Source organism: Myotis davidii, unplaced genomic scaffold (genome assembly GCF_000327345.1).
Source record: "Myotis davidii unplaced genomic scaffold, ASM32734v1 scaffold86, whole genome shotgun sequence".
Lineage (NCBI taxonomy): Eukaryota > Metazoa > Chordata > Mammalia > Chiroptera > Vespertilionidae > Myotis > Myotis davidii.
This window is the reverse complement of record NW_006298058.1, coordinates 574,603-585,311: the sequence shown is the minus strand read 5'-3', so window position 1 is coordinate 585,311 and position 10,709 is coordinate 574,603. Positions and strand designations below refer to the sequence as shown.

General features: G+C 42.7%; 1 protein-coding gene across 1 annotated transcript in view; it reads right to left on the bottom strand.

Moving 5' to 3' along the window:
- Positions 1-10,709, bottom strand: part of LOC102761440 — a 19,930-nt gene that overhangs the window by 8,860 nt on the left and 361 nt on the right. Inside the window, exon 2 of the mRNA XM_015570518.1 lies at positions 10,268-10,704. Within this exon, the coding sequence (XP_015426004.1) occupies positions 10,268-10,704 (437 nt within the window). The remainder of the gene's footprint in view (positions 1-10,267; positions 10,705-10,709) is intronic.

The following is a 10,709-nucleotide window of genomic DNA, read 5'->3' as shown; positions in this document are numbered from 1 at the left end:
CGGGGGTAAGGGCAGAGGGTGGCGTGGGAACCGGGTGGAGGGGAGTTATGGGGGAAAAAAGAGGATCAACTGTAATAATCTGAACAATAAAGATTTAATTTTAAAAAAATAAAATTAAAAAAAATACTGGAAACAACCCAGATGTCCACCAACAGAAGAATGGATAAACAAATGTGGTATATCCACACAATGGACTATTATTTGGCAATAAAAAGAAATGAAGTATTGATACATGCTACAATGTGGATGAACCTTAAAAGGAGCCAGTCATTAAAGGCCACATATTATTTGATTCTATTTATGTAATATATCCAGAATAGGGAAATTCATAGAGACAGAAAGTCTGTTGTAGGAGAGGGGGTGTTAGGGGAGGGTGAAAAGATTGAAAAAAAAGGAAAAAAAGAGAAAGAACTCATGGACACAGAAAACAGTGTGGTGATTACAGGTGGGAGGGTGGAGGTGGAAGAGGGTATGGGGGGGGGATAAATGATGGTGGGAAAAATAATAAACTAGATTAGTGGTTTCCAGGGGCTGGCAGGACAGGCAGGCAATTGAGTGCTAAAAGTATGGAGTTTGCCCAGCCGGTGTGGCTCAGTGGTTGAGCGTTAACCTATGAATCAGGAGGTCACAGTTCGATTCCAGTCAGGGCACATGGCCAGGTTGCGGGCTCGATCCCCAGTGTGGGGTATATAGGAGGGAGCTGATCAATGATTCTCTCTCATCATTGATTTCCATCTCTCTCTCCCTCCCTCTTGCTCTCTGAAATGAATAAAAACATATTTTAAAAATAAATAAATAAAAGTATGGAAGTTTCTTTTAGGGGAGATGAAAATAGTCTACAATTAGACTGTGGTGATCATTGCACCATGCTATGAATACATTACAAAAATAGAACTGCATACTTTAAACAGATGAATTAAATATGTAAATTATACCTCAATAAAGCTATTTTAAAAAAAAGAAAAAATGCCCTGAGGCCATGCTTTTCCGAATTCACCACTGAGATCATCACTTTAGAGTCATCACCTCTTCTCACCCCCAACTCCAGCGAAATGCTCAGGATAACCTCACTAAGTCTGGACTTTTCCTCTGAAATAAACATATGGTATAGTATGTGGGCTATCTTATAGATAATATAACATAGTATATATAAATTATAAACTTCAAGTTTCTGTAATATGTATTTTTAAAGACCTAACTGGATCATCTAATCCCAGGGTCAGCAAAGTATAACCCACAGGCCAATGCAACCCTCAGCCTGTTTTTGTGCTGTCCTTTAGTTAAGAATAGTTTCCACATTTTCAAGGGTTGTTTTTTTTTTTAATCTGTGACCAAAACCAATTATGAACTGCAAACTCTAAAATATTTATTTACTATTTGGACATTTATAGCCCAAATTTGCTGATATATATACATTTATACTTTTTTTTTTCTGTGATTCACTGAGTGAAAAAGGCAAGGGGGGGGTGGCAGGTAGGAGAAGGAAAAAGTGGGAGGAAAATGAAAATCTCTGCTTTTATATCATTGTTCACAATAAAGAGTAGAGTGTGGGGATCCAGCTTGTCCAGATTCATGAGAGCCAATGTTAAATTTTCAAGAATTATGCAAGTCAGCTGACGTCATCCTGAAATTTGCTATAGTACAAATATGTACAACACAGACATCAGCAAACACTATAAATCAGGGCTTTTTCCTCTTCCAGAGAGCCGGCACACCTCTAAATGAAAACCTGAAAATCTTCTTACCTCCCTACTTTTCAGAAATCAGAGGGTAGGGAAGAAACACTGGACCTTCTTTTGGGTCCACAGGAAATGTGTACATGGGACACCATGATGAAAAGCTAGAAGCAGAGATGGAAGTACACAGGGTAGGGTTTGAGGGCCTCCAAAGAAAAGAAACCTCAGAACCTCATAGTGACGGTCTCTGACCCTCCCTCCCCTTGTTCGGACTCTGCTGAGACACCCCGTTTATGCATGAAAATCTCCATTCCCAGGTCTCTGGACGCTGCTGTGAGGGAAGGGCCCAGCCCACTGCCAGGACTGTGTGTAGCCTGTGAAAACAAAGGCAATGGATCGCTAGGAAAGTCGATCTGGACCACAGAAAGGAAATGGTAATTACGTGATGTGATGAAGGTATTAGTCAATGCTCTGGGGGTAATAGTTTTCAAGTACATCAAGTCAACACCTTAAACTTACACAACGTTGTATGTCAATTATCTTATAAAGCTGGGGGGCAGAAGGCAATGGTGGAGATTTTCTAATCACCACTAGAGGGAGGGCGGGTCCCACTTTGCATTAAGGTGCTTGAGGGACCAGAATGCTGGGGTTTAACCTGAGAATGAAGCTAAAAGGAAGGAGGGGAAGTGAAGACTGCAGGGCAGAGGGAAGCAGGACTAAGTAGAGAGGAAAAGATAATTGTTCTGTGTCTTCTACAAAAAGGTACTAGATGTCAGCATCCAAGCTTAGCGATCTACTAAGCAAAGGACACGGGTACGACTGAGAAAACTGGCAACAGGACTGTGTATTCCCAACAAGCTAAGTATTCTTATCCTGTGCCGAATGGGGTCACAGCACAGGCCTCAGGGTGGGAGACTAGCGAACATCTTATTCCCTCCAAAACCATGAGTGACACTGATGACTATACCAATGCTGAGAACTGTCGCGCACAAGTCATAATTCTCAACAATGTCTACATACCTAATGTTGACTTCGTGTTTTATTTATTAATATAAAATTATTTTATAAACTTGTTTTTAAAACCTGGTAAATAAAGGAGATCCAATACTGTTTATTTGAATAATGATATATAATATATTAATATATTTTCTTATATATGATATAATATATATTATAATTCTCCTAATTGGTCGAATAAACCAGTAAAGAGTAAGGAATTAAGGGAGAGATTACTTACAAAAATGCCAATCTAGATCTTTATGGTAACATAATGGAAATTAGGATTTTATTAGTTAGAAATTAATATTCGTTTTCTCATATAACAGAGCAAACTGCAGTACCTTTTTTTAATACTCGGCAATGAATTAAATAGGCTTTTCCCCAGGCAGCTGGGAAGCTAAATTCCACACGTAACATTGTTTCTATGAGAATAAAAGTTCCAAACAAACTACTTATAAAAATAAGACGTTCAGACCAAGATGTATATGTAACTTGAGTCAAAAAAAGTGTGTGTATACCAGTTGTTTAGAAAGCTAAATGGTTTCTTTTCCTTGTTATGATAGTTTGGGTTTTTATCCTAGAATCCATACCGCCCCCAACACACTCTCTTGAAGAGTTGCTGTGGCTGCATCTCATACAGTTATAAGGAAAAGGATTTCTCACAGCTATACTTCAAGGTTGTTGGCCCCATTTTGCTTCTGTATTAACTTTTCCTGGCTCCAGAAAAGGTTCTCTAATGCAAATTAGACAAGGTCACAGAGCATGCTAAGAACATAACTGGTAACCTACAAGTTCTAAACCCAAAGCCCTCTTTCTATTTCTAGAGAAGAAAACTGGTACAACATAACGCTTTTCTCTGTTAAGGCAAAATTATTATGTACAGTCATGATTGAAAATATTATCTGTTGAGTCAACCTGTAAAGTGTGACTGCTCTGAGCTAGTAGGAATTATGAGTTATAGTAATTTCATAGAAATATAATGAGTATGCCCATTTTTTACACATAAGACAATATCTACTCACAATATTCTGCTAGAACCATTAAAAAATTCTATCAGCTTGCCCTGACTGGTTTTGCTCAGTGGATAGAGCATCAGCCTGTGGACTGAAAGGTCCCAGGTTGGATTCTGGTCAAGGGCATGCACCTGGGTTGCAGGCACATTCCCAGTAGGAGGTGTGCAGGAGGCAGCTGATCCATGTTTCTCTCTCATCAATGTTTCTAACTCTCTATACCTCTCCCTTCCTCTCTGTAAAAAAAAAAAATCAATAAAATATATATATATTTTTAAATCCTATCAGCTCAGCCAACAGTGTTATTTAAATAGGTATAGTCTGGCTTCATGAGGCCATTTTAATAACTATTTTTTCACAGTGTCTCATTGGTTAGTTGATATGTCCTCATAACTCATCTTCCACTAATATGTAGAGGCAACCTATGAGAATAGTCATGTTAAGAAGCAAGAAGCAAACCCAGCAACAAGAGGACGAAAAGCAGTGAAATGCCATGCTGGGTGGTCAACAAGCTGACCTAGAACATCTTCCTCGGTTCCCTCTCACAGTCCTGTTTTCAGTCCTGGCTTGATTAGATGGCTCCACTAAGAACTCATGTTCCAGAAACAGGTCTGTTTCCCAGTTTGGCCCTGAATCTCCATGTTTGGACCCTGGACCGTCACTCTTCTAGCCTCCCCCTGCCATATAAGAAATACACTATGACCCCTTAAGCGAAGAATACTCCACCCTGTCCGAGGAGGACATGCATGGATGGCATGATAGAATGTGACACTATCAGCCTGGGGATGGGACTTACAGCAGCAACCTTCCAGAAAGAAGCCCCACATCAGAAAGAATTTCAGGAAAAATGGGCCTATCCTGGAGAGATAACTGCACTTATTTCCTAATTATTCCTAGCAGGAGACCTTTGGGACTTCTTCAATGTCATTTCCAAAATAAGAGCTAAGGATCCTGGAGGAATTCTGCCTTTGACCACAATTCTAGTCAATGGAAAAACAAAAAGGCTAGGAGGCCAGAGATGCCACTCAAAAAATGTCATATTAATTAAGTATATATGGTGTGGCAGGCACACAGAGAAACACAAAACATGCATGAATAGTATACATGGTATTTATAGTCACAAGAGCTAAAAGGGACATTATTGCAGAAAATGGGACAAAAAGTTAGAGAGGTATAATCTCAAATAGGATAGCCAAGAGAGAGTTCACTGAGAAGGGGAATTTGAGAAAAGATTTGAAGGGAGTGAAGAGAATCCAGCAGGTGTTTGGGGAAAAGCATTCCAGACCAAGTTCAACATTGCTTGGGAGAGAGCATACTGGTATGTCATGGGAATAGCAAAGACATCAGCGTGGCAGAAGCACGGTGATTGGGGCGGTGGGGGGAACAGGAAAAGTCAGAAGGGTTAGAAGGAGCTAGGTAGTGTGGAGCCTAATGAATTTTATTAAGTTAATTGTAAGGACTTTTTCCTTTACTCTGAGATGGGAAGATGTAAAATGGAATGTAAGAGTAAGATGAAAAGATGTAAAAGTCAGCAGTGCAGTTTGACCTCACTATGTGTTGACATTGCTCTGTGTGTTGAACCTAGACTTTGGGGTGGGGCAAAAATGGCAGCATAGAAAGAAGTTAGGAGGCCACTGCAATAATCCAGGTGAGAAATGATAGAGGCTTGGTCTAGGCTGGTAGCAAGGGAGTTGGTAAGAGGTGGTCAGGTTTCAAATATATCATGACGGCATAGCTGCAGGGTTTATGAATGCATTACATGCTGGCTGTGAGGGAAAGAGGAATCAAGGATGACTCCAATGTTTTAGGCCCAAGGAACCAGAAAAACAGAGCTGCCACCTGCTGAGAGAAAGGAGAACATGAGAGAAGTAGGTTTAGAGAAGGGGCATATCAGAGTCTCATCTATCCAGAATGTTGGCAAAGGGAACAGTATTTTAGTTTTAGAATCTTTAAAAGGATATGACTCCCATATTAATAATTTCAATTCTATGTTAGTGCTGCCTCCTTCACTCAATAATTATTATACTCAGTCACTCATCCATTCATTCCTTTATTCAACAAATGTTTATTGAGTGTCCACTCTGTGTCAAACAATGTGCTAAGTCTTCGGACATGCAGTGAGCAAGAGATACTTGATTCCTTTCCTTATAAAACTTACAATCTAGAGGGGGAAAATAGACAAATAATCATGCAGACACATCTGTACCTATATCTATAATAATGAAAGCATAATATGCTAATTAGAGCAGACATCCTTCTGTACAACTTTCTGGATGAAGCAAGGGCTGCAAGGGAAGCCCGGGTCCTGGGTGCCAGAGGGAAGCTGGTGCTGGCAGCCGGGGGAAGGAAGGCCTACTCTTTCATGCATTGGGCCTCTAATATAGTTTATAACCTTTAAACGAAGGAAGACAAAAAAAAACAAAAAATTTACCAAGAAATAAAGGTGTTGAAGAACTTAAGCAACTTGCTCATGGTTGCACAGCTGAGGAGATACAGGGTTGGAATATAAAAACAAGTTGTCTCCCTCCAGAGCCCAAATCTTACCTTAGTGGAGTGCTGGAATACCAGCCAGCATCATTCAGTAGAGACAGAACACAGCAGAGAAAGAGAATCAGAACTCAGTTCACAAGTCCTGCACAAAGGCTATAATATGACTGTCGCAGGACCTTTCTGGGGCTGGAGCTCCCTCATCTATTAGTATAAGATGATCTATAGAGAGAGGTCAGATGATCTCTAAAGACCCTTCTGGCTCTGCCATTATGATTCTATGGTGGATATAGGTATCAAAACGTAGGAAAGAAGATGCGGGGGCCACCCAATTCTAACTTCACTTATTTCACAGTTCTGCCTTGGCCTATGCCTGTGTGTGAGTCTGGGAATCCTCTGGTGCTCTATCCTGTGAAGGACCTAAAACGTAGCAGGTACAGTGAGAGTAGCCGGTAAATAGGTAGGACCCCTCTCAGAGATGGGGTCAGGGGGAGGGAGTAAGCCCAAGAGAATGAGAGAAATCCAAGGAAAGAAGATCCCTTAAATTGCCCCTATATATTTAGGTGCCCTAAGAGCACGAATGGGCAATATATGCAACTCTTTTGTACATTTGATCCCGGAAAATTTAGATCCTTCATCATTCTAGGCTACAGTTTTCTCATCTGCAAAAACGAGGCCAGATAATTTTAGATTGGTAATCTATGACCCCACCCTCCTATAACCTTAGCATTTCTGTACCCTAACTATACTAGTATGTCCAAAGTAAAGTTCTGTCCTCTAGAATGGATCCTTGTCAAATCTTCAAGATTCACCCAAACAGTCATTTGTCTAATGGTGCAATTCTGGTTATTCAAATCAAATATCCGTGACAAAAGAAGCACTTCCATTTTGGTTAAAGAATCCCAAAGTTTAGGTACCTCAATTAGTATTTATTTACATTTACTTATATAATATGATTTTTAATCACTATACATTGTCCACAAACATACTCTTCCTAGGACTCTGATAATGTCCCAAAACACCTGCAAAATGCCTAATCAAGGGAAATATGAGTTTTATTCTAGTTATTAATTACAAATTGCTTGTCAGTGTTGGTATCTTAATGAAATCAACTCTAGAAATGACATATTCAGATTTTAAATGCCTAATTAAATCATTTAAGTGAAATAATTTCATTTTGTAAATACAGAAAATGAGTTCTACAAAAATTCTAGAATGACTCCAAATCACATAGCACTGAGAAGAAAAACTAAATCCATGATGACTACCTATAAACTTTGGCTCAAATCACTGAATTATTATCACCAGTGGTAAATACTGATTTTAAAAATAAGTAGCTCTGTTGTCAGAAAAATATATGAAGCTTTAGCTTTCTAGTAAAAGTAATAAAAGTAAATTAATGGGGAAAAAGCTTTATCACTCACCTTGGAACTTACCACCTTCTACCTGAGTGCAATGGTAACTTGGGTTCCATTATTTAAACCAAAGACAGTCTTGCATATATGTGTTTAATATTTACTAGTAAAATCTATATGTAAATATTTTAATAGAGTTTAGTTATGTATGGTTAACTTAAACTTTAAAGTACAGGGGTAAAAATATGTGTACATTCAGTAGCAAAATATTATGAGCTGTTGGAAGAAACTATTTTGGTAATTCTAAAGTATATTTTTTTCACCAACTTGTTCCCCTGTCCTAGAAACATCCAATCACCATCTATTATCAATATATCCACAAGAGCATGGCATTACGACCTCTATATGGTAAATTAAGAGAGATCCTACTCTAAAAAGTTACCATTTAAATATCCACAGAGATTCATGAATTTCATAGAGATATGAGTTGGAAGCTGCTAATTTCCATTGTGAGAAAATGGAAAACGAAACGTGCCTGTTAAAGAATATATACTTTCAAATGTTTATGAGCTCTACCTTCTTTTCTTCCTTGCCCTCTCCAACTTCCTCTATTTCCTCCCCTTCCAACTCATTCTCTTTCTGGCCCTGGCCAGGTAGTTCAGTTGGGTTACAGCATTGTTCCCAAGGTTGTGGGTTCAATCCCAGCAGGGATCAAACAAGAATCAAGCAATGAAAGCATAAATAAATGGAACAAATCTCTCTCTCTCTCTCTCTCTCTCTCCCCTCCTCTCTCTCTAAAATAAAAAAAATTTAAAGTTACATTTCCATCTCTTTCTTCTTTACATGTTCCTCTAATATAGCATGATACCTTTCTTTAAGGTATTTTTCACTATGAATAATTCATCCATTTACCTACCAGACCTTATTGATGACCTACTATGTGCCTGACAGTGTTGACCACTAGACATCAAAAAGGAATAATAGTGCCCCTGCCTTCAGGGCCCCACAGTTAATGAGCTGGAAGTGAGTCACTGTGATAAAAAAAAAACAAAAACAAATAAACAAGAACAGGTAGTAGCTACCCTTCCCTGTAGGACATGTATTTTTCCCATCTTCTTTCCAGAATACTTGCTCTTCAAACTGTAAGCTCCCTGACCATATGTCAATTGTTTCTGTTAGCCCAGCATCTACCTAACACAACTATTTTCAACCTTTTTCATCTCATGGCACATATAAACTACTTATTAAAATTCTGTGGCAAACAAAAACCATGTTATATTTTTTGCCAATCTGACAAAAATAGGAATAACTTTGATTCACTCACTCTGAACGGCTGTTTTGTTGGCTGTTGTCATTTTTTTATTTGACAATCTAAGAGAAAAGAGGTCACTGCCCCTGACCAAATACTACTCAGGTATTGCGTGTTTTAAAAATTCTCTGGCACGAAGGTTGCAAATTGCTGATCTAACAATGCCTGGCACATATTAGGCCTCAGAAAGTGTTTTTGCAAGAAGAAATGAATAAATCTGACAAAATCAAACTGGGTAATTAGTATGCATCATGCATGACTAAAAAACAAACAAACCAACAATGAGATTTAATTACTAGTGGCTATCTCCCTCCTCCTCAAAGTGTACCCTTGATACCAGAAACTGAGTGGGAGTCCAGTTTCCTGGGTTTCCTAGGCACAGACAGTGCTACTCCGGAAGATGCCCTCGTGGCTTCCCGAATAACCTCATCACATCTAATACAGACTCGCTGAGAACTTCCCCAGGTGAGACCAACGTGGGCGCGTGGCAGGCGCCGCCCTCCCTGCACTCCGTTGGCTCTGCTCCTAGAAGGAGCGCAGCGTCTGTGAAGTTTTTTCCCCCCGTTAGAAGTTCGGTCAGTTAAAGAACAAAACCTCTTCGGGAGTCCGATTAAAGAAAAGGGCTCCAGGAGGAGCGGGACGTGCCCCGGAAACAAGTGAGCAGAATGCGTGCCGGGGGTCTCCCGAGCAAGCGGGACTCCTGCGGCCGGGCCTCCAGGAGCAGCACCGCGCCTCCGGGGAGCCTCCCGTCAGCCTGCGTCCCCGAGCGCTGTCGCCCTCAGAGCAGCCGCCCCATGACAAGAATTGGCCACCGAGGTTCCTGAGGCTCCCAGCAGCAACCGTGGCGACCCGAAGCGTCACACCCGCCTCCCCCTGGGACCGCAGTCTCCCGCGTCCGGGCTGGAGCGTCTCTAAGGACCCAAACCTCCCACTCGTAACCTTTGCCTCCGGACAACCCCACCCCAGCGTCGCCGACCCGGGCGGGCTTCTCCTCTTGTGCCCAGTCTCCCAGCGTCCGGCAGCGCGACGCCCTCGGCGCGGTCCCGAGTGGAAAGCCACGCAATATTCACCCACCGCCAGCCTCTCAGAAGCCCCTGGCTCGCCATTCCAGGGGGGGCGCGCCAAGGTCACCAGAATAGGCGAGACCACTTCCACCTTTACTCTCCCCAGATCCTTTCCTTTCTGAGATCCCCAGGGTCGCGCCCCTCGCCACAGTTGGGGTTCTCCTCTGGCACCCCCTCACTCCACCGGGATCCCGCCCTGCCTTCACCCTCCCGGTCCTTGTCCCTCGCATAACTCTCACTTTCTCTCCCTGGTGAGGCTCCCTGGTAAGTCTGCCCTCGGCAGCCTCGGGGAACCAGAGAGGACGCGAGACTCCCACTCGTTCAGGGGAGCGGCGAGGAAACCGACGCAAACTTCTACTGCACTTACTTCGGGCCGAGGCTGCCGCCCCCTCGCTCTCCAGGCTCTCCCACGGGCAGCTGCTCCGCGGCGACCTGGAGCCACCAAGCTCGCATTCCCCTCAGCAGCGCAGCTGTGAAATGCGCAAACCCGGGTCTCCGGAGGCCAGTGCGCCCGGGGCCAGAGTCCGAGGGCCGAGGGCCGGCCGCTGCGAACGGTGGCGAGCTGAGCGGCAGCCACCTCCGGCCGCCCGGGGATGCTGCGCCCGGCGCCTCCGCCGGGTCGTCTCTGTCCGAGTTGCAGTTGCAGTACCCGCCAGGACTGCAGCACCCCCTCTGTCCTCCCCCGGCAACGACTTTCAGTTCACCTGGAGGCTTGCGTGGCTCCCCCGCGGGCCGGCAGCGTGACAGCGGGTGCAGAGAAGAGGGAGGAGCGCGCGAGCGGCAGCTGCCCCAGGGCGCCTCCAGCTTTC